Here is a 23,886-nt window from a genome sequence, read left to right on the forward strand (position 1 = left end):
CGAGCTTTTGAGACATTGGCGCCAAATTCGTGGGACCCAACTAAACTGTCGTTTTCTTTGCCAGCTCTTCGCAACTTGTGCCCATCCTTTTCCCAAAACCAGCCTTCATTGCCATTCCCGTGAAATCTCTTTCCCATTTTGCCCTTTTATTCCCTTTCAGAATTAGTGTTTTTTTTTTGGTTGGTAAATTTCATTTTCAATCTTCATGCACGTTTTCTTCCGTTTGATAATACATAAAAATATTCGACCAAAAAAATCTATCCTAACTCCTTTTGGACCATAAAAATACCTTTTTATTAAAATATGTGAAGACAATTTATATCCAATATTAGAAAGATAAAAACTTTGCACACAATAATTATTCATCATATACTACTATAATTAGTGTTACTGAAAGAACTATTTAAAAACTCATATGATGTGTAATATGAGTGACCTCAACCCCCAAATGATATTACAACTTAAATTCGACATTTATACTAGTTTTTCTCGTGTGATGTTCTCCATATAATACTAAAACTTAAATTCAAAATTTGATTCTAACATATGTTTATAAACAAATTCAGTATGCTCAATTAGTAAGTTGAGCTCTTTGTTTCAGCTCAACCAAATTAACTTAAGCAACTATAGCTAAGCCATTTGTAAATTCATTAGATTAAATACGAGCTTCAAATAAAAATCAAGTATATAGAGTTTTAACTTCAATTAGACCTTGCCCGACTTGCACCCTCATAGATCAAAGTGTTTGAAGTTTTTGATTCATTTAATCAAATTTTCATGAAATCAAAGTGTTGAAGTAGAATATTTTTTTTCTTATTTTTTAAAATTTCAATATTTAATTGATAAAAAAAAAACTTTAAATTTAAAGAAGGATTAGAGAGGCCACAGTAGGGGCAATTTAGTCATAAAACATGATCTCCAATATCTCCAGGTGGGTGGCTCTCTGCAAAGCCCTGTATCTCTTGGGATGTTCACTTTCCTTTTTTCACTGTATTGTATTGTGTTGCAAGCAAATTTAACCAAAAGTTAGTGGGTCAGTGAGTTTACAACACAACACAACACACACAAATGCTCTGTTTACAATCCCTTCATTCCTGTCATCTCCTGTCCTTCAAACCCCCTTAGGTCACTATTCCTCCATTTCCAAACCTCACTCTGCTTCTGCTAATTTTTTCCAGAAGACCCCACTTCTTCAAAACCCTCTCACTTCCTCCAAACCTGCCAATTCTTGCTCTCTCTCATTCCTCCAACCTACCACTTGTACAAAACAAAAACATTAAGAACCATTTAGATTGTAATTTGCAGCTAAAATTTGTACCACCAACTTCCATTACTCTATAAGCAATAGTTACACCAGTTTGTCTGTTCTTGATCTCAGTCCAACCATCTACTATTTCTTGTCAAAACCCATCAAAGCAGTTGAGCTGAACTTGCTCTCCATCAACCACTTCCAATCATTTTGCAAAACTCAACCCAGTTTGTCAAAATCTTGATCTCACTCCACCAAGTGACCAAGCCACCATTTTTAATAATCCAAACCCATGAGACCCTAAGTTGAGCTAACTAGAATAACCCACTTCAAAATTCTTGCACTTTCTTTGTTTTCTCTACCAATTTCTTGACCATGAAGCTTGAATGGACCCCTATGCCAATCCTGCTTTACTTTCTTTTCCTCCCAATTAGCTTTTCCACGGCTTTCTCCCCAGCACCCATGAACTGTACGGACACTACTCGCTTGTGCACATCTTTTTTAGCATTTAAGCCCGAAGCCAATGAGACCCTTTCGGTGATTCAGAGCATGTTCGATGTGTTACCTGAAGACGTGACGGTGGAAGGTGGTGATGGGCGGGGCTATGTGTTTATAAAAAAGAACTGTTCTTGTGCTGATGGGATCAAGAAGTACTTGACCAACACAACGTTTACTGTGAGATCAGGAGATGGGTATGTTTATGACATGGTTATGGAGGCCTATGGTGGGCTGACTTTTTTGCCCAACACGACTAGGCGGGCCAGATACGGCGCCGTTGTATCGTTGAGGCTGCTCTGTGGGTGTTCAAGTGGGTTGTGGAACTATTTGATGAGTTATGTGATGAGGGATGGAGATAGCATTGAATCTTTGGCTAGCCGGTTCGGGGTTAGTATGGATAGCATTGAGAAAGTGAATGGGATTGATAATCCTGATAATGTGACTGTCGGTGCTGTATATTACATACCTTTGAATTCAGGTCAGTTGTTTTTCTTTTTGGTTCGTATGGTTTGCTTGTGATTTACTCTGTTTGAGTGGTTTGGTTGAGTTGTTGAATTTTGGGTTAGAAACTTACAATGTGGTGAGGTTTTCATTGGGTGTGATTGTTGGGAAACATGTAATGGAATGCTATTCATTTTAAGCATGTCATTGATTAGATTTGCCAAAGTTGGCAAATTCAATTCATTTAAACTTTGAATTGTGAGCTGTGGTTACATCTCTTGGAAATGAATGGATGAGTGAAATGTTTGTCGCATCATGTCGAGGCATAGTGCATGTCTATCGATTATTGATGCCTTGTTATCTTCATTGGAGCAGCCATCAGTTCATTTTGATTGTCCCTGAAGAAGTAGTGGATGGAAAAACAAAAACCTTTTACCACATTTGCTACCAATGTTAGTTGTCTTCGTTTCTACCATTTTGTAAACTCCTTTGTATATTCTGTTATGAAAAGTAAAATATCCAATGTTTTGTTGGGCAAATGGACAGTGCTCACTAGGGAAATCTGCTGAGTAGAAATCATTATGTTATCATGTCTTATGCATGCCTATCTCTTTTGAGGATATTCTAGTTCTTGGATGATTTCCAATCAATTTCCAATAAGCATTATGATTAGAGTTAAACACCCTTATTGTAAAAGTGTATTTTACTTATTAACTTTATTTTATTTTTATCATGCTTCTAGTTCCTGGTGAGCCTTATTCTTTGGAGAGTATTCCTCCTGCGCCTGTTCCTTCTCCACCCATTGACAGTTCTTCAGGTATAGTTTGATATATTACGAGGAATTATAACTTTATATTTCTCTGGGAATTGGTGAACTGCTAGTTTTGTTGACATAATGTACAAAATTAAAAGTTGAAAACCAGTTGCTTTGGTAAGTAATCCGCTTGTTAACATGTTTTCTTGAGCTTAATGTAGAAGAAGAGCTGAAAACTTTAAAGAAGTGGAACCATTGAGTATACATGATAAAGTGATTTCTGTAAGAGACCTAAGTTCAAGTTTATGCTGCCTTTCTTTGAATCAGCTGAAAGTTGCTCAAATTTCAAGATAATTAGAAGGAAAAAAAAAAGGATTCTCCATGCAATATCTCATTGGTATCCTTGTGAAAAAATGTTGGTTAAATTATATTATGTTTGCAATTACCTTTGATGTTTCAATTATTGCTGAGAAAGCCATGTCAGTAAGCTCACAGAATGTTTTTCTGTTTTGATTGTCATACATTGCTAATCATTTCAACACACTATAGGAGCACTGGTGACAAATTTTTATTTTTATTTTGTTGCAAATTTTCATTGAGGGAAATTTTTTTAGTTTGTTGAGAATATGAATCGAAGTAGATAGTTCTTCAGAACTTACTGGTTTTTCCAGCACCCTTCATATTTCTGATTCTTCTTTTATGGTTCCCCCAGCCTTCCTAACTTTCCCAGGATTCCTCCACTCAAGCACAACATACTGCACACAAGTACATCTTTTCAAGAATTCTAACAACTTGTTTGCTATTTGTTTGCAGCAAATCAAGTGGATCATAAGGCGCATGTGCCATATTTATGGATTGTAGGGAGTTTAGGAATCGTTCTTGTTGTGATAGTATTAGGCATACTTTTATATGTTTGCCTAAGGTCATCAAAGTGCTTAACTGAAGAACGAAGAGGTCTCTCAAAAGATCCTGATGGCCAGATTAGGTTTCATATTCTTGGGAAGCCAAGTTTCTGTTGTGGTTCAGGAAGGTACATGTGTTGCAAGTCTGCAGATTGGAAGCAAACCAATGGGGATTCTAGCAACCAGCAGATAACTATTCCCAAAGGTTTACTGCCTGAACTCTTTTATCTCATTGTATTTTATTCCTCAGATTTCAATATGAAGCTCTGCTTTTCTAAATGTCTGATGATTATAATTTGTAGAAGGAGAAAAAAGAGAACGTAGAAAGGCAGGGATAAATTAGAACATATAAATTGGAGCTTCTGTAACAACTTTTCTTGAACGGATCTTCGTGTAATAGATTGTATGTCATGATATTGGAGTTTTATTCCTATATTTAAAACTTCTAAATGCACGTAGATGCCTCCTTATTCTTGTCCTCTGATTCAGTGTGTCAGGGTTAGTGTGTTTGTGTGATCTGCATCCTTATCCAATCTTTATGTACCGAAATGTGGTCTTCCTCAATCTGGGAATGCCTGACTGATCCTCTCCTTTTACTTGTTGCAGCTCTCGGCAGTCATGTGCTTGACATGGAGAAGCCTGTGGTTTTCACATATGAAGAAATTTCTTCCTCAACAGACGGGTTCTCTGATTCACGTCTTCTGGGGCATGGAACATATGGTTCTGTGTATTATGGCCTCCTCCGTGAGCAGGTTTGCAGCTTTGTACTTTGTTTCCCATATTCTACATTTTCTTTTACCATCTAGAGTAAGTTTCCCTGTCACATCTTTGTTGATATGGATTTGAATTTTGTTTTAGGAAGTTGCAATTAAAAGAATGACTGCTACAAAAACTAAAGAGTTTCTGGCAGAAATAAAAGTTTTGTGCAAGGTTCATCATACAAATCTGGTAATTCTCATTCTAGCTTTGGAGCTTATTGCTTTCAGTGTTTCAGAACTCTGACTCCTATTTTCGTTTAATTGTGTCAAGGTAGAATTGATTGGTTATGCTGCAAGTGATGATGAGCTCTTCCTTATATATGAATATGCCCAAAAAGGTTCACTTAAAAGTCATTTGCATGATCCTCAGAACAAGGGTAAGTTACAACTTACATGCTAATGCTATGTTGAGAGAATGTCGTTAGCTATATTTTTCTTGTTTCTTTCTTTGGCCCAATATCTGCTCCAGGTTAGGTTCTATTAAAATTTGGCCCGCTATCCACTTTATTTTCCAGTTTGTATGTGACCTTTGTATTGTTGAGCCATGCATATGTCTCTAATCTCTGTGAATGATTAACTGGCTCATAGGTCATACATCACTTTCCTGGATCATGAGGGTCCAGATTGCTCTTGATGCTGCTAGAGGTCTCGAGTACATCCATGAACACACTAAAACTCATTATGTCCACCGCGACATCAAGACAAGCAACATCTTACTTGATGGTACCTTCAGGGCAAAGGTTCAATATATTATAGTGATTTCCTGTGTGTTGTGTATGTATGCATTTTGTCCATGTCACTTATTAAACTTCTTCTCTTTGTATTTTAGATTTCAGATTTTGGGTTGGCAAAAATTTTTGGTAAAACAAGTGAGGGAGAAGCTACGGTAACCAAAGTTGTTGGTACATATGGTTATCTGGCTCCAGAGTAAGTACACTTTCAGCTGACTACTTTTTCCTTGAAAAATTCAACAAGTTTTAATTACTGCCCTCATGCTTCCTTGTAGATACTTGAGTGATGGCCGTGCTACTACCAAAAGTGATATTTATGCTTTTGGAGTTGTTCTTTTTGAGCTTATATCGGGAAAGGAGGCTGTTATACGAACTGAAGGCACAGCTGCAAAAAATTCTGAAAGACGTTCACTGGTATCTATTGTAAGTTCTTCTTAGGAGACATAATTTGTATTCTGTATAGATTTAAGAAATCTAATGATCTTTGGCACATAACATTTCTTTAGAGTAGTTATCAATTCAAATTAATATAATTTAACCAGCTCTACTTATATGATACATCCCTAATTTTTGTCCGAATTGCAGATGCAAACAGCTTTTAGGAGTGCACCGGACTCCATGAGTATGTCAAGCTTGAAAGATTGCATTGATCCAAATATGATGGACTTGTATCCCCATGATTGTCTATTCAAGGTAACTATAATCACCTTTTGAACTCATACAGATTGGCGGATACTTTTGCCTGCTTTCACTGACTGTACCTCTCTGATAGAAGAAAGTGCTCGAAAGATAAACCATATAATTTTCTGATGACAATTAGCATACAAATTACTTGTCAATCTGAGTGAAAAAGTGACACTTATTCCTTAACTGGACTGTGGGAACGGGGTCATGTGAGAATTAATTTGGAACCATATATAGTATATTAGTTTGAATATGAAAATTTGACATTGATTTTTTGTAATCCCTAGGTTTGTTTATCAAGCTATCATGCTACAGAAAGTGGCTGTTAATACTTTACTTTGTCTCTCTCTCATTCAAAGCTAACATTTTGCAACTTTCTGGGAGAGGAAACCTTATTTTACTCAATCCGGAGGCAAGTAGATGTTACATTACTGAGCACCTACCCAGACCAGGGCCAGAAAGGGCTAAATGTAGACCTTAGAATTATTCCCGTACAAGTAATTATATCATCTGAGTAAACAAGAAAAACAAAAACACTTATTTACCTTTGAAACTGTTTTTCAATGTTTATCAGTAACCTGTTAATTTCTTCTTGTTGGTGCATAGGTGGCCATGATAGCGAAGCAATGTGTAGATGATGACCCCATCCTACGGCCTGACATGAAAGGAATCGTGATTTCCCTGTCACAGATCCTCCTATCTTCAGTGGAGTGGGAAGCTACTCTTGCTGGGAACAGCCAGGTATTCAGTGGCCTTGTTCAGGGAAGATAGTGGAACAGCACCTTCCTTTTCAACCCGATGCCTTCAAAGATTTCATTCTTTTGCCTTTCTTTTATCTGTATGCTGTGTATAGTGGCACATATATAGTGGTAAGGTGGTAGTATTTATGCATCATCTTTTCTTTCTTCCATTTTGGTTTGTTTCTCCTTTTCCCCCCCATTTTAGATGTTTTATTCTTTGTAGTGTCATTTGTGGGAAATTTTTGATTTAATGTGAAATATTGTGACGGTGGAGCTGAGGAAGTGTTGTTTCCTTGCAATACGAGTGAGCTTTCAGTAGCTTAATTATATATATATATATTTTCAGTTGTTCAATTCAGATCCTATTTTACGTGGATTTTCTATTATAAACCTATACAGCATACTCAGAAATACACTGAGACAATGGCCAATGCACATGGATGCAGTATATTATCTACTTGACAAAATGCTGATATGACCGCGCAAATATTTTCATCTTGAATCTCTAGGAGTCTTGAGCTTCTTGATCCAAAATTGTCTCCCTTCTTTATCTTCTCTCTCCCTTTACAAGTGTTATGTTAGATATACTTAGAATTCACGAAAACATCGATGGAGATGTCATGAAAAAAAATGGAATTTATTTAGAAACATTATATGATTATACTCTTTAAGATAAGATTGTACAAACAAGCTGTGTCTGCGTAAACCCTAACCTGACATGGACAAATAAGTAGAACACGTGCTTTATCACCCTCTCTCTCCAAAAGGGGTAGTGAACAACGCATAAGAACGCATACATGATGCAGCTAAACTACTTGCAGAGTGAAGCTAAGACTCTGCGAGGTGGACTGAAGGATTTCCGGGAGTGAAGGACAGCCAAGTTATCCAGCAGTAAAACATCGCCTTTGTGCCAAGGGATGGCAACACTTTCCTCTTCAAGAACTTTCAGGCAGTCGAAGATGGTTTCCGCTGGCAATGGGCTGCCATCTCCAAAGGTGACAGCCTTGACAGGGTCATTTCTTGCATCTTCCCACCCTGTATATGCAGCTACCATGCTATTGAACCAAATCTTCCGCTGCCTTGTGCTGTCATATTTGATGGCTGGGATTGGCCCCATGATAGATTTCACTCCATCCTCCAACCATTCCAACTTCATGCCCAGCTTAGCAGCCCTGCCAAAAGTTTTAGCAGAACCACATTGTTAGTTGTTCATAAACTCAACTACCTGAACAATCAGTGCAACAACTTCAAACCTTAAACAAATCATTGAGGGCTCATTTGACACATCATATTGGATGACAACTGTATGTTACCCTAATATCACGTGGCATAAGGACACACGGTCTTACAAGTTCACTCAAATTATAACACATGGTCTTAGAATTCACTCAAATCATAACACGAGCAATTAATTTAGATTTGATCATTTACTGTTTAGCTTTTAGATGCTAATAACTGCACCCGTTTTATAACTTAGTTGAGCTCGTAACATTATATCTCCATGGCATGTGGTGTTACAATCAGAAAATTTACTCATGCTATTATAATTTGTACACATAGGACTAGGCTATTTTAAATTGTATAGATAAACAGAACTATATTGTTGTATAATTTTGAACCTATATATACCTTTCCTCAGCTATGCTCTTGTCTTTGGTCAAGAACGTGGACTTCCAGCCACGGCCAATTGGAGAAGAAGGATCATCGTCTTCGCCTAAAACCCGGTTATATATCAAGCCATGCTCCTCCAATTTGTCAACAAATTCTGGGTGTCTCTCTTTCATCCTCTCGTACACAATGTGGCTCAGAACAATGGGAGTTTCTCCCCCACTTCCAGGCTCCACTTCACAGAAGAAGAACAACTTCGCTGGGTACTCAGGCACCTGAAACGACACGTCGCAAGAACACCACACTAGAAAGAAAAGCCACATAAAAACGACATGCCGTGCAATTAAAAAGGAAACAGAAGATGCGAATATACCTGAGCCATTTCGTGGTGAAACGGAATCTTCTGGTCGGGCGGGGACTCGTTGGCGGTAAAAACCCGACCCACGACGTTGGTCCGGGGAGCGGCTCCGCCGACGTAAGGAAACTCCTCGAAGCCGGAAGCCTCGACGACGTCGTTGAAGTCCGAGGCTGAATTGACTGGAAAGCCCCTGAAGAGCACGGCCCCGGATTTTCGGAGCTGGGCCTCCAGATAGGGTTTCTGGGCTTCGATGGTTTTGGTGAGAGCAGAGACTGCGGGGCTCGGAGTTATGACTACCGGGAATTGAATTCCGCTGTAGAGCTTTTGCTGCGGGATTTGGATTTCCACAAAACTACCCGCCATGGTGTCGCTGTGTGTGCGGTGGTGGCGCGTGGGGTTGACGCGCCGGCTTGCAATGTTGTGGTGAGTTTGTCACTGGATTAGGGGGTTTTGGGGAGTGATGGTATGGATACCTGGTCCGGAAATGTGTCTAGGTTCAGTTTAGGTAGAGCTCACAAAACTATGTACGGCACAATAATTTCTTTTATGGCCAATGCATTACACAATTGTCCTAACATGATACTAATGTGGAAAAATTAAGGATTTTAAAAATTTAGGGATATTCGATTAGAATTTTAATGGAATCTATTAAATAAAAAAGAGAGAGAAGAGGGACATGTATGTTTACTTACGAAAATTGGAATACCAAGAGAGAAAAAGATTCCGGCCGGGTATGTTTACTTACGAAAAATGTAGAGAAATCATGAATGGAGGAAGTTAGGAATATGAAAGAAAGAAATGAGCCTGGTAGCCAATTTAATTCATGGTTTTAGGGGTTAGATTATAGACTTTCGTATGCAATCCACATATGTTAATAAACGCATGAGAAGCCGGTAATTAGAATGATTACAATAATCCATGTGTTAACCCACTCATGAGAAGTAAATGTCATAAGATGGGCTTGGCCTGTGGACCAAAAAAAAAGTCTATGTAGTGGGCCGGAGTATGATGGGCTCGGCCTGCGGACCAATAATGCAATGGGCCCAAGAACTCTAGAGTTAAACGAAAATGAGCGGCCATTTGTGAAATTCAAAAGCAGAGAGAGTAACAGAGACAGAGCGGGAGAGAGAGAGAGAGATGCCGATGAACGAAGAGAGAGCGAGGTCAGTGAGGAAGGCGCTGAGGGACGTAGCGAACAACTATGGCGGTGGAAGGTTCTCGAAATCTTCTGCCACCGCGAAGAAGAACGGAAGGTTCTCGAAATCTTCTGCCACCGCGAAGAAGAAAGACAAGGAACCACACAAGCTTAGGGTCGAAGAAGATGAGGGAAAGGATCAAAACGAAGATACTCTGGATCGGCTCTTGCTCCTTCAGTCAGATCTCTCTGCCCTAATTCATCAGGTACCAACATTTCTCTCTCGAGATTTCTATTTAAAACTGGAAACCACTGCAGAATTGTTAAAGTTTTCATCTATATTGAAAATTGAAAATTCTGTTTTCTTTAGGGTTGTGTGAATCTGTTAGAATGTGATTTGTATTGAAATTGAATGGCAGATTGATGAATTAGTTGTGCAAGCATTTAAATGCAAAGGAACAGAAACCAAAGAAGTTGAATCCTTCACAAACTTCTTGTCTGAGATACTTTCCTCTATGAAGGTCAGTTGAATTCTTACCCAATTCATTTCTCAGTATCCCACTTGCATAATGATACATCCTATTTTTCCCAATTGATGTTGAATTTCATTTTCACCTGCACTTTATGCAACTGCTTGCAGCCATGGGTTCCCAGGCTTCAGAAGTCACTCTCCACTCCTGTGGAGTCTACTGTAAATGAAGTTGAAAGTGTAGAGGTTGAGAGTCCACTAGGCTCCCTTATCTCACCTTCTCCCCTTGTGTCTTGGCGTGCCGACTGCACTATCGAAAGAGGGAGACATCTGTTTAAACTTACCCCTCTTCCCATATCAAAGTCTCTGTCTTCCAAACCCCCAATCCCTTCTAAATCATCAGTCTTTGAGAGAATTTCTTCTGGTACTTCTGATAGGATACCCTTTTTTCATGCTACTTTTGGAGATGCAAATGATGATTTGCTTGAATTTGTGGCAACAAAGCCAACTCCAAGTAAGCCTTCTGGACCAGTTGGTATTGAGCCAGGAAGCAATATTGAGTTTGGTTTTGTTTCTCCGCCAATGTTTTCGAAACAAGGGGGCTCCATGGTCGTGAATGTGATGACTCCATGCCTAAAAACGTCTCCTCCTAAATCTTGTGTTTTGCTTGAACCCATTTCAGAGTCCTCTCCTAAGGGCCATCGCAGGGTTCATAAGTCTACCCCGTTTCCTGTCGGATTCACATATTGCAGTGAATCCTCTGGTAGTGAAGTTTCTGAGGATCTGGCTTTCAGGTATCCAGAGCTGTTGGCGCTGCAACAGGCTTATAAATCGGGACCTAGAAAGAAACATGTAGAAGCGTCACCAGAATGGTGTATGTCACCTCCCAAAACTTGTGTTCTACTAAATCCACCTGATGAAGAGTCTTCAGACAATGCTGATTTCCAATTGCCACAAACCAGTCATCTTGTGGATAAGCAAATGAATTTGCATGTATCAAAAGGAAATGATAGACAAGGAGGCATTCATCAAGTCAAAACATCTTGTCTTCAAGGTATTGGCCATTCATTGTTTGCTCCTTTTACTAGTTTTATGTGTGAGAGCACACAGAGCATACTGGACATGTTTTGATTCAAATTTTTTCTTTTGTCACAGAACCTGTAGGGGGCAGGCTTGCACTGATAGGAAGCACCCCGATCTGGAAAGAAGCTGAAAGCGTTGTTCGAACGGGCAAGCGTCCTGGTGAGAATACCTTAAAGAGGGAGTTGTGGACAAAGTTTGAAGCAGCTTCTTCAAATGAGCTTCTGTTTAATGATTGTGTAACTCATAAAGGATTTCTTGATCGATTGGATGAGGTTTCTTGAGATGGAGATTACCAAATGGCTTTTGAATAAATAGTTTCATGATCTTAAATTCTGATTTGTACACGGTGGGTTCATTTGTATCTTTTAGAAGTATAAGGAGCTTTGCACATGTAATTTTGTATCCCTACAACATAGAACCACCAGCAACACATGTAATTTTGCAGACTTCTTGGCTTATAAATTATAATTTCTTTCATGTTTGTTGTAAGCCTTTCTTTCATGTACATAGAGATGATAACTTTTACTTTTAACACCACCATACCATAATGTGATTTGAAATTGAATCTAACACAAATTAACAGGTCAAGACAAGTATTATCCGACAAGAACAACTAACAAATGCTTGTTAAATATCGCTATAATTATTTTTCTTGATTTTACTAGCATCTAATTCATGTGTGTTTTTCTGTTTCCTTCAAAAAAATCATGTGTATATTTAGCCTAAAAATAAAAGAATGAATTTTTAGTTCTTATTTCATAGGATATATGAATAAAGTCGAACACATTCAAAAAATCCTAGTGTAAAAGAATCTCATACGACTAATTAAACAAGTTATGTTAAAATAGGTATTTGATACAAATTCCAAACTATACAACACAACAATAAACCACAAGACATGTAGCACTTTCAGACCTAAGAAATTGTTGAAAAATTATATACCAATTTTTCTTTTTTGGGAAAACTAGGGTTTTTTAATTTATCTTTAATACAATCGATTTACGGAAAATGAAACCAAACTTTGATATAAAACTTACTGTCCCGATCAACTAGCCTAACGTGATCTACTGAAATATGAGGTGTTACAAGTACAATTTACAACAACAAACCATTTATTTACAGAAAAAAAAAGGGGAAAGAAAAAAGAAAGAAAACCCTTTTGAGCTCAAGTGACACCGGGCGTCCGACTCAAAGACTTTGTTTCAAACTTCCCACTTACAAAAACCTCCCCTTTCTTCAATATTTCCTAAAACCCTGAAACCTCTCTATTCTCTAGCAATGGCCGAAACCACCGAATTGATTCAGCACATTGAGTTGTACGTCGACACGTCTCGCTCTCCTACCGAGCAGGTTCACGCTCCATTCAATTTCTACTCGATTTTTTAAATATTTTTTTAGTGAAAAGTCTCTACTAGTTTGAGTTCCTTAATCCTGTGTTTTGCTGCTTGGAAAATTAAGGAAAACAAATAAACAATCAAAATTCAAACTAAATTATGAATCTTTAATCAAGTTCTGCAGCGTATATCAATTTAAATGACTGTAGCACTGTGTAATCTATGCATGAGTTTCTTTCATGTTTCTGCTTTGGGTTAGGATAGTTTGAAGCTCAAAATGTGTGTGCTTTACAGGCTGCAAGCTTGAATTCAATCATTTCTCTCGTGAAGAGTGACTTTTTAACTATTGAAGTGCTGGTACGATTAACTTTTTCTTTATCCATCATCTTTCGGTTAGATTCAATTGGTCTGTTTTCTCTAATTTCTGTGTTTCTAAATAGGTGAAAGAGATGAGGATGTATTTGACCACTACGGATAATGTGATCCGTGCTCGGGGTAACTTTTATGTCATTTATTTATTTTTCTTGAATGGAATGATGTATTGTTTTCCTGTGAGGACCTAAATCTAAGTATCAGGTAGTAGCTTGGAGATTTATATGCATATTTTTTTGCGCAAGTGACTCTCTGTGCAGCTGGCTTTTGGTTTGATGATAAGAATGCATATGTGTAGATGATAGTTCTGATTTTGGATACATGTGGTGATTTTTGGGATGATTCCTTTGGCTATGGGATTCACGATCTCAGATCCAGTAATGTTCCTCTAGATGGTTTTTGGATAACTTTCTTAATTATCCGTATTGATTCTTCTATTCTGCTCTAAGTTGAGGAGATGTAGGATAGAGTGTAAATTCTTGCCTACATATGCTATATGAAGGGCTATAAGGTTTAGGAAACTTGTGATTTGGACTAGGGGGTCTGGAAGAAGATGTTTAAAGCTTGGTATCACAAATTGGGGTTTGAAAGGCTAAAGAGATGATAGGGCTGGTTTTCAAGATATTGATGCAGGAATTTTCTGGCTGAATATGCAAATTCCTGGTTTTAGGGGAGAGTTCTAAAAGGATTTTGTAGGGATAAAAATGTGAATTTTACTTGGGGTTCAGCTGTTTTGATGCGGGAAAAATGGGGTTTCGATTTGAGATGACATATAGACAAGAGAAGGAAGAAATTTGGGATTGCTATAAACAGTACCCACATGAACAATGCACAAAGAAGAGAGAGAGAGAAACTGGGCATGCAGCTCAATGACTGGAATACTCAATTCATGAAAAGCTGTATAAATCCAATAAGTTGTATTGGTAGTTACAAATTCTTTCACCTTTTTCTTATGGGAAACTATAAAACAAACTCCTAATTCCGCAAGTAAACTAAGCTTAAGGTCACATGTCATGCCCCTTGTTTAATTATATTATCTTATTAATAAAACAAAACTCATAATCCACGACCCACAACCCATATTCATCAATGAAAGTGTCAGTAAAATACCCCTGACTTTAGAAACTTTAAGAAAACCCAGAACAAATCACTAATGACATAATTAACTGCCATTGACTCTTATTCTTAGACAATAAAGTCTTCTTTTGGGCAAGAGATTTAGTCGTGGCCATGCTATGCCAATTCCACCATAAGTTCTCTTTTATACTGCCCATATTCTTATATTACATTGTCTATTCTTTCTCTGACAAATTTTTTGTTTTTCAAATAGTGTTACCCTAGATTGTACTTTTACCTAAATGGTTAAATTCCATGACAAAAATCTGAAAGCTTCTTGGGACACTGTATCCTTCTTCAGGTATACTTCTTCTGGCAGAAGTTCTTACAGGTCTCGCATCAAAGCCACTAGATAATGCAACTATTCATAGCTTGATAGGATTCTTCACAGACAGACTGGTGCGTTGGCTTTTTTGTTCTGGAACCTCTGCTTTTCGATTTCATATTTTGCTTTCTCAAAAGGCAATTAGTGATATTATTCTTTTATCAGGCAGATTGGAGAGCTTTACGTGGTGCGCTTGTCGGTTGCTTGGCACTGCTGAGGAGGAAAGTTAATGCTGGAATGGTCTCGACCAGTGACGCAAAACTGGTTGCTCAGTCTTACATAGAGTCCCTACAGGTGCAATCTTTAGGGCAGCATGACAGAAAGGTAGGATAATGGATGCCATCCTTAATGCCCAGGAAATTGAATGAAAGCAAAGTTACTAATATCTGTTATATGTATAGCCAATGCCTTTTCAAGAACAAAACTGATTGACTTACATGTCCAAATTCTATTGCAGCTTTGCTTTGAGCTTTTGGAATGCCTTTTAGAACGCCATCCGAATGAGATTGCTTCACTGGTATTTTTTCTGTTTGGCTTTCTTCAGCTTGTTTGTGTTCTGTCCCTCTGTTTCTATAATCCTTTTCCAGCCGTATATGATGAAAGTTATGCAAATCAGAAAAGATACCCGATACTATCACCTTAACCCTGGCTGATGACAATACGTACTGTTTCCAATTTCATTGCAACTTTATGAATGACCTGAAGAATTCTTCGCAGATTAACTTCAACTATAATAAACATTGTGAGTTCAATGGACTTCTATTCAATTAATGAGAATATCTGGCTTGATTTATACATGCCCAATTAGAACCTGGAACTCATTATCATGGTTATGTTACAAAACGTGCATATAATGAGAATGACTATCTATCTATCATGGTCACAGTCATGGTCATGTTACAAACCTGGAACATGCCCAATTAATGAGAATGTCTATCTACTGAAATTCCACTCGCATATGCACATAGACAGAGAAACACATGCATGTGTGTGCACCTTATACCATGGAGGTTTCAATTTCTGTCAACTCCTCCCAACCCAAGAGTAATCTCTTTCGTTTTTCAGTGATTCTGGTTACATGTTAATCAGTTTGTTCTCCATTGTATAGGGTGAAACCTTTTTTTATGGGATCTGTCAAGCTATGGATGGAGAAAAGGATCCTCATTGCTTAATGTTAACATTTCCGATTGTTGAGACTCTGGTGCGAATATATCCAGACCCATCTGGCTCACTTGCAAGTTTTTGTGGAGATCTATTTGAATTATTGGGATCTTACTTTCCCATTCATTTTACTCATGTAAGCTTATTTTTCACCCGTTGGTTGCATTTCTGTGTAAACTAATTGAAGTATTGTTATAATTTTGAAATTGTTTCTGTGTAAACTATTTCTTAGCGTGCACAAAAATTCTAAAATTAGTTTCTTAAACTGCATTATGTATAGATGTGACGGAACTTTTTGATATCTTGATATTCTCTGAAGCCACCTCTTGGAAATGACTAATGATGCATGTAAGCCTTTTTTTTAACCAGTGGGATGTTTCCTGTTCAATTAGGATGTTGCCTTAAAGTGACCCAGACAATTGGGTTGTCATAATGCTATGAAAATGACTAATGATAACTAAAATGAAAAAAATATTTTTTTATTTATAGATGTTGATTTCTATCAAAAGCTAAATTTCTAATTAAACGTTGACGATCCAAATTTATGAATTCTAGCTTGTCACAATCTTATCAATGGTATGCCTTTAAAGATAATCATAGTTGAGGTTTCTGTTTGGTTGCTTTTTCCCCCCTTTGACTTAGGTATAGATGATTATCTTTTTGTTGGTTTAATATTCCATGTGTTTCTATTCAGTTCTTTACAATCTCACACTCTTTGATTTCATTGGATGTGTGGTTTTTTTTCCCTCTATACACTGTCCAGCTCAAAGATGAGGACGCTGAGGTGAAAAGGGATGACCTTTCAAAGGCACTAATGGTATGCTTTCACTGTTACTGGTTCTATTTCTCCCCATCTTTTGCTTGAATTTTTTTTTTCCTGACACTGCTTGCTGGAATATGAAATTGGTTTAAATTGATATTGGCTGATGCATATGTGTTCATGATGATCCGCGTTGTTCTTTAAGGCAGAGATCAGATCATTCATCGTAACTGATTATGACTTAGCTTGGACTAGCACTCTAGGTGCATGTGAGAATGCTTTGTCTATCGCATTAGTTTTTTCCCAATAATTTATAGGAAGTTGCTACTGGATAAAATCGTAAAGCAGTTCTGGGTAGCTTTTCTTTCTTTTTGTACCTGCATCCATAAAAAAAACTCTACATTCTACAGTAGTTTTCACCAAGAATTTTTGAGTCTGAAAACACATATTTAATAAAGCAGTGAGACAGACTACTGAGTCAATAGGGAAAAGTGAGTCAGTAAAATCCAGCCTTTGCCTTTATTTTAAGAGTGTAAATGAGCTCAAGTAAACATAAAGCCTGCAACTGGTTTATATATTAGACTAAAAATCCTCATGAGTACCAGGTTTTACAGGTTGATCTGGCTTAGGAAAATTTACTTGGTTGGAGAATTGCACATTGCAGTTTAGTTCCCTAAATGAGAAATTAATCATTCACAACTTCGCTCACTTATTAATATTTCTTAATCTCAGTTTGCATAGTTACCCCCGAGGTTTTATATATTATGCAGAATTTTATATGAATAACCAGCTTCACAACCGACATAAAAGCTTGTCATAAACATAGAGGGATGTGAAGTGAAGGAAAACTATACTTTGTGTTTGTTTGGGAAAATTATCTTTTATTGCTTAATGTATACGACTATCTATGTGATTTTCACGTGCACAATATTTAAATTAAATTTTTTCTTTCTGCAGTCAGCATTCTCGTCCACGCCTTTATTCGAACCATTTGTCATTCCATTGCTTCTTGAGAAACTTTCTTCGTCTCTGCCATTAGCAAAGGTTTGGGCAATTTGAATGCATCTCTATGCTTTGTGTTGCAAATGCAGCAATTTTCACTGTAATTTTGAGAAAATGCGTTTATTAAAAAACTATATTTTTGTTGCTTGCTCTGTATGCCCGCAGGTTGATTCTTTGAAGTATCTTAACCACTGCACGGCTAAATATGGAGCTGACAGAATGGCAAAACATGCTGGAGCTATTTGGATTTCACTGAAAGATGCAATAAGTAATTCATTGGAAAAGCCTGCTATGCCCTTTACTTCAGAACCACTATATGGTCTTGGCTTTCAAGAGAATGAAATTGCAACAGAAGCTCTAATGCTTCTACAGAAGGTTACCCTGCAAAATGAGGCTTTGTTTTTAAGTTTGATTATTCAGGATGAAGGTATAAACATAGTTTTCAACTCCATAGCCAGTCATGAACATTATAATAATATTTCCTTGCAAGGCAAGCAGTGGTTACATGCAGTCGGTCGCATCCTTTATATAATATCCAAGACTTCCATGGCTTCCTGTAACAGTGTGTTTGAAAGTTTCTTCCCTCGCTTAATGAACACGCTTGAGATTTCTGTGACAAATTCCTCTGGGGATTGCACTCTTAATGAGAATTCTTTTCCCTCAAAAAAGTTTAATTTTGGAGCTCTTTATCTCTGCGTGGAATTAATTGCGGCATGCAGAGATTTAATTATGAGATCGAAAGACCTTGCTCCGAAGCCTGATACTTCACAGGAGACATGTCGCTACATGCTTCACATGTTCGCGGATTCACTAGTCAATGCCTTTTCTTCTTCCTTGGCCACGAATGCTAATGAAGTTGCTCATGGTGCAGATATTTATTTCAAAGGTTAGTGCTTTGGTTTCTTGGTAAGTTTTTCTGTTTGAACATGTCATTGTTTAATTTTTCCATAACGCAAGATGCTTATGATGAGTTAATCCTGACAATCTGAGTTATGCGAACCTGGGCATGCCTTAGGTAGGAAGTTATCACTTAGGGGAGCCCAGCGGCTTGTACCAACTTGGTTCAATCTGTTCGCTGTAGTGAGATTTTTTTTTTACATGTGGCATTTGTCAAATTCTCAAATCCTCTGCTGTTGAATCTTGCTTTAGAATGACGAGTTTTGTGGAATATCTATTGTGTGTATTTGTTTGAAATATTAAAGTCTTCTAATCTGTATCTCTCTTGCCAGAGTTCCTATTTGACACTTAAAACAAGAGTTCTGTCTTTTGAGTCAGTTCCATGCTGTATCTTTTCTTGGCCTGTTTGTGCTAGGCCTTAAATGGGTACTAAGACGTATATTAGGGTTCAATTATTAAACAGCTTCCTGCAAACCTGTATTACATCTTATGTAAACAAATAATAAAGTACAGCAAAATTTAGATAATTTTTCGAAGTTCCAAATCAGTAACTATAATATATGTATGGTAATATATTTCTTCTCTCTATCTCTTCCTTTTTTTTATATGCCCTTCCCATCCTTTATATTGATTTTCTCTCCCAATTGAGTGACTTATGTGCATTTATATGTTTAAATATGAAATTTTAGTTCCAGTTCCAACTATATTGATTGTGGTTTTCATTTTAAATTGATATGCAGTGAAGGGTTTACAGATTCTGGCTACATTCCCTGGAGATTTCTTGCCAATATCTAAATTTTTGTTTGCGAATATTCTGACGATACTCATGTCAATCATCTTAGTGGATTTCAACAAGATATTGCTATGGAAGCTAGTGTTGAAAGCTTTAGTCCACATTGGGTCATTCGTTGATATGTATCATGAGTCTGAGAAGGCACTAGGCTATATGGGTGCTGTTGTTGACAAGACTGTTTCATTGGTGTCTCGTGATGATTTTAATGTGCCTTTTTCACTAAAACTGGAGGCAGTCTCTGAGATTGGTGCAAGTGGGCGAAATCATATGCTAAAAATTGCACAAGGGATGGAAGAGGCAATAGTGGCCAAGTTATCTGATTATGTATGTTCAGCCTATAAATTATGTGTTTTTCATACTAAAACAATTCGTTTATAAATTCATGGAACACCCTCAGTCAAGAAGTTAATGGTGTTGCCTGCTTGTGTCATCCATAGTTAATGCACTACATTTGTGGCTACAATATAATAATTTTGGGCAGTTCATGTTATTTTTTTCATTTTGTTAAAAAAAAAAAAATTCACTACACTCCTGTTGTTCCAATTGTTCTTGGGTGAGCAATCCTCACTTTAAGTTATATGCTCAAAGAATTCTTCTCTCGTTATCTAATGACTCTTGTCTTTGCATTTTGTTTGCTTAGGTCCATGGAAATTTGAAGTCAGCTGAAAAAACAATCCAACTGTTGGAATGCTACTGTAATAAGATTCTTTCATGGTATGCTTTTCTACCCGAATGTTTCAATCTGTAAAGTTATGTCCAATTTGATAATTGTGATTGGTAAGTGTTACTCTTTGGTTTTGACAACCATTATGCCCTTGGAGTATTAGTTCAACAACCATTAGTTCAAAACCTAGCAAGTTTAGAAATTTGCTATTCGTTGTTTCTTTGGGCCATGATGCAGACGTCTAATTTTTCTAGGGAATTCTAGATATTTGGAGAGTAATTCATATATTTCATTCTAGATATATGAAGGGTGGTCTGCTCTTTTTCTTTTGGTAAACAAGAGAGCATTCATAATTATTTTTGGGAACTAGCATAATTAATGACTGCTAGGAATGTGAAGTTAATTAATGAAAGAAACTAGTATAAAAAGTGAAATCCCCTCTCTGATGATCAAACCATTTTCCTTAATCAAATATAATTAACTTGTCAAGAAAGTTGCTAACAGTTGGTGATATCAAAAGTAATTTTCTAACAAGTTTCTTTTACCTGCTTCGTCATGAAAAACCTGACAATATTGAGCCATCACACTGAAACTGTTAGTTATTTAAGGTGAATATTTAGAGCTACGCATATATATATATATATTTCTTCGTTTTGGCCTTTACCCTTGAGTAAACATTACCACTACAAGCAAACTACCCCTCGCTTCTCTATCTCATATATGTGTTCCTCTTCTATTAACACATAAAGTAATAAATAAGTTGAAGTTTCATACATAGGAGGGCATTGTGTTGCTTTCATGAGATTTTATTGCTAGTTTGTGATCCCAGTGTAATGCGTTTTTCTTTCTTTTTCATTCCTTTTCTGTTGTTGATATAAATTTTTTGTAAAAATGGGCTCAGGATCAATGAAACAGGAGGTCTCGAGGAAGTTCTGTTGCGGTTTGTCATTAATATATGGAATTGCATTGAAAGTTGCAAAGGTTTTAGCATTCAAGTCCAGGAAGAAGTGCGTAGAGGTTTTATTTATTTTTAATTTTTTTTTTAAGAGAATATAATATATTATGATATCAATTCCCATTATGATATTTAGTCAATATATTAGAAATATCTTTCAGCTCCTTCCAATATTGCTAACCCGTAGTCAGTAATTGATGAAAAAGATAGGTTATAATGCTACACATGAAATCCAATAATATTTATAATGCTACTTCAGGAACTTCTTGATGCAACCATGATGGCAATGAAGCTTGCCACTGGGAGTTGTTCAGAAGAAAGCCAGAACATTATAATCCACAAGGCTTACAGTGTTATTTCATCAAGCATATCCATTCCATTTAAGGAATCCCTGGATGCCACCTCTTCCATTCAGCTTGAAGAATTGCGTGTTTCTGAACAGATAGACAAATCTTCTCATAGGGATGACCAGATAGACAAATTTTCTCTTAGGCATGAATGGATTCTTTCACTTTTTGCATCAGTAATCATAGCGGTGCGTCCAAAAGCACAGATTGCGAATGTAAAAGGAATATTGCATTTGTTTATGACAACCCTTCTTAAAGGATGTGTTCCAGCAGCTCAGGCTTCGGGTTCTGTGATCAACAAATTGGGTACAAAATCCCATGAAACAGCAAATTCAAATGACTGTACCTTGGAAGAAGCAGTGGATATGATTTTTAGAACAAAATTATGGAATCTCAATGAAAATGGAGTTTTACGGACATGTGGATCAGGTAATGGCAGTAAAGTTGGTCTTACTGATTTATGCCTTGGTTTTTCGAGCAATAAACTGCTTCAAGTCCATGCCATTGTTGGATTAGCATGGATAGGGAAAGGTTTGCTTCTACTTGGTCATGAAAAAGTAAAAGATGTAACCAAAATTCTGTTGGAGTGCTTACTGTCAGAAGTAAGAATACGTGCCATGGAGTTGAAGCAAGGTTTGTTAGAAAACAGTTACGAGCAGCACGCTGTGATGAGAAGCGCAGCAGATGCATTTCATATTCTTATGAGTGATTCTGAAGTTTGTTTGAACCGAAAATTTCATGCCATAGCACGGCCACTCTACAAGCAGCGGTTTTTCTCTACAGTGATGCCTATTCTGCAGTCTTGGATAATAAAATCTGATTCATCAGTATGCAGGTGCATACTCATTATATTACTTATTGCACATGGCTGGAAGAAATCTTGTTGACTTTTTTAAAGCTTTACTCCCCAAATTACTGCCTTATTTCAGATCTATGCTGTTTCGGGCATCCGCGCACCTTATATCTAATGCTCCATTAATTGTTATCTTGAGTGAAGCCAAGAAGGTAATTAAAAATAACAAATTACATTTTATGGCGCCATTTGAATATCTTGGACCACATAGTTGTGACATTACCATAAAATTTTTGCAGCTCATGCCAGTACTGTTGGATGGATTGTCCCTGCTTAGTGAAGATATTCTGGATAAAGATAAGCTATATAGTCTTCTGCTAGTCCTTTCTGGAATATTGACAGATAAAAATGGTAATGCCAACTGTGTCAGTGCAGGCTGCATTTTTGTGAATATAATATATATCTCTCTGCATGGACTAGCCAAATTAAATATGTAATTATGAATCTCTCCTGATATGTGACTGCTTCATTGCCTATGTTTCCCCAACTCTTAACCTAATTCTAGTGTTCATTTCCTTCTTGTTCATGCAGGACAAGTGGCTGTCATAGAGAATGCACACATTTTAGTTAATTGCCTCACCAGACTTATTGACTACCCACATATGATGGTACCTAATCTTCTTTATACCAACTTTGTTCTGTTGCTTACTTGCGCTCTTGAAAGTGCGGCCACACCTTTTCTGTTTCAGTATTTCTTTCAGGCATCAATATTAACTGTCATAAAATGTCAATTTCAGTTTGCCACCCCATTTCTTACTTTATCCTCAGTAGCCTTGGTACTGTGAATAAAGCCAGAATTGAAAAACCAAATGGCTAAAATTGAAATTTATATGTTTTGGCTGATATATCTTTCATTTACATGTTAAGCTTGTTAGAGAGACTGCACTTCAATGTCTTCTTGCAACATCTGAGCTGCCATATGCAAGAATCTTTCCCATGAGAACACAGGTTAGTTGCTGTTTTATCATTAATTCTCTTGGTGAGCGGATTGATACAAAAGTTCTTCCAACTATTTGGGTCTGTCCGACATTGATGAAAATTGCCTTTCTAGTTATAATTTGTGTGTGCGCATGTGTGTGCATGCTTGCATCTTATGCGTAATCTTTATTCAGGTACTTCAAGCAATATGTAAGGCTCTTGATGATCCAAAGAGGGCTGTTCGTCAGGAAGCTGTCAGGTGTAGGCGAGCATGGTTAGTGCTCTAAATCAATACTTTTGTAGCCTTAAAATATATTTTTACTCCTTTTGTAGTTTTATCCATTCACTAGCTTTGGACTCCCTTTACAATGAGCAGGGCATCAATTGCGTAAAAGAAATCTTGATTCCTAAAGAAGGGTGCAGAGTTGTAGAGTTTACGTAAGGCTAGCTTCACAAATTAAATCGGCGATAAGGGGCTGAAAATCTACTACTACAATTCCTGCTTCAAAAATAGATATTTTGTATCTAACTATATAAAGTAAGGCACAGATCCATGCAATACTTTCAGCTTTCACCATGTGGGATCGCTCTTATCAAGTGTTGCCGTTTTGAGTATTTGTAAATATTGGGAATACATGATGTAATTCTATTGGTAGCTAGGTGATTATCTGAACAAGGCAAAATAGTTTTCTGTAGAATGCTTTACATTGTTCAATATAGTAAGGGCACTAAAGATGTGCTCTCATTTGGGAGTGAGACAAATTCCTCAGTTTTCTTTCCCTTTTTTTAAAAAAAAAAAATCTGTTGACGACCTTTCCTATTAAAAGGGACAATACTAGTATACCAAACTCACACACACTATATAGATTTTAGGACTCCAACCTAGGACCTTTCCTGGAGTAGCAATTGCTCCAAACTACTACACTTGTGGGTCCTCGGCAATTTTCATTGACGAGCATTTACCTACGCAGCAGCTAAA

General features: G+C 37.2%; 4 protein-coding genes across 8 annotated transcripts; 3 read left to right on the top strand and 1 right to left on the bottom strand.

The window, feature by feature from the left end:
- Window positions 1–1,006: 1,006 nt before the first annotated feature.
- Window positions 1,007–7,111, top strand: LYK3 (protein kinase family protein / peptidoglycan-binding LysM domain-containing protein). The gene is made up of 11 exons (XM_021963067.2): window positions 1,007–2,225; window positions 2,931–3,005; window positions 3,756–4,049; window positions 4,451–4,596; window positions 4,703–4,792; window positions 4,874–4,979; window positions 5,191–5,342; window positions 5,432–5,529; window positions 5,609–5,756; window positions 5,919–6,026; window positions 6,624–7,111. The coding sequence occupies exons 1-11, from the start codon at window positions 1,625–1,627 to the stop codon at window positions 6,786–6,788; spliced, it is 1,983 nt and encodes a 660-aa protein (XP_021818759.2). The 5' UTR covers window positions 1,007–1,624; the 3' UTR covers window positions 6,789–7,111.
- Window positions 7,112–7,378: 267 nt separating this feature from the next.
- Window positions 7,379–9,279, bottom strand: LOC110760786 (2-oxoglutarate (2OG) and Fe(II)-dependent oxygenase superfamily protein). Its single transcript, XM_021963108.2, has 3 exons — window positions 8,739–9,279; window positions 8,387–8,640; window positions 7,379–7,929 (listed from the first exon to the last, which is right to left on the bottom strand). Exons 1-3 carry the CDS (start codon window positions 9,084–9,086, stop codon window positions 7,569–7,571), a joined length of 963 nt encoding a protein of 320 aa, XP_021818800.1. The 5' UTR covers window positions 9,087–9,279; the 3' UTR covers window positions 7,379–7,568.
- A 260-nt stretch (window positions 9,280–9,539) lies between these two features.
- On the top strand, window positions 9,540–11,887 carry LOC110760763 (uncharacterized). 2 transcript variants are annotated; one of them, XM_088250228.1, is made up of 5 exons: window positions 9,540–9,937; window positions 9,977–10,124; window positions 10,278–10,379; window positions 10,499–11,381; window positions 11,483–11,887. In XM_088250228.1, exons 1-5 carry the CDS (start codon window positions 9,861–9,863, stop codon window positions 11,689–11,691), a joined length of 1,419 nt encoding a protein of 472 aa, XP_088106354.1. In that variant the 5' UTR covers window positions 9,540–9,860; the 3' UTR covers window positions 11,692–11,887. The 2 variants fall into 2 exon arrangements, with proteins under 2 accessions (XP_088106354.1, XP_021818775.1); XM_021963083.2 differs by having other exon boundaries at window positions 9,540–10,124.
- A 661-nt stretch (window positions 11,888–12,548) lies between these two features.
- MET18 (ARM repeat superfamily protein) lies at window positions 12,549–23,685 on the top strand. Of its 4 annotated transcripts, XM_021963080.2 has the most exons (20): window positions 12,550–12,760; window positions 13,039–13,101; window positions 13,185–13,239; window positions 14,534–14,631; window positions 14,723–14,881; window positions 15,015–15,074; window positions 15,666–15,854; window positions 16,482–16,535; window positions 17,436–17,522; window positions 17,646–18,366; window positions 19,118–19,494; window positions 19,811–19,884; window positions 20,736–20,841; window positions 21,049–21,971; window positions 22,066–22,141; window positions 22,229–22,340; window positions 22,521–22,597; window positions 22,857–22,937; window positions 23,102–23,181; window positions 23,284–23,685. In XM_021963080.2, exons 1-20 carry the CDS (start codon window positions 12,689–12,691, stop codon window positions 23,297–23,299), a joined length of 3,480 nt encoding a protein of 1,159 aa, XP_021818772.1. In that variant the 5' UTR covers window positions 12,550–12,688; the 3' UTR covers window positions 23,300–23,685. The 4 variants fall into 4 exon arrangements, with proteins under 4 accessions (XP_088107081.1, XP_021818772.1, XP_021818773.1 ...); XM_088250955.1 differs by lacking the exon at window positions 23,284–23,685 and having other exon boundaries at window positions 12,549–12,760; window positions 23,102–23,209; XM_021963081.2 differs by lacking the exons at window positions 12,550–12,760; window positions 13,039–13,101; window positions 13,185–13,239 and having other exon boundaries at window positions 14,727–14,881.
- Window positions 23,686–23,886: the final 201 nt, after the last annotated feature.

Source organism: Prunus avium, chromosome 3, assembly GCF_965620075.1.
Source record: "Prunus avium chromosome 3, drPruAviu1.hap1.1, whole genome shotgun sequence".
Lineage (NCBI taxonomy): Eukaryota > Viridiplantae > Streptophyta > Magnoliopsida > Rosales > Rosaceae > Prunus > Prunus avium.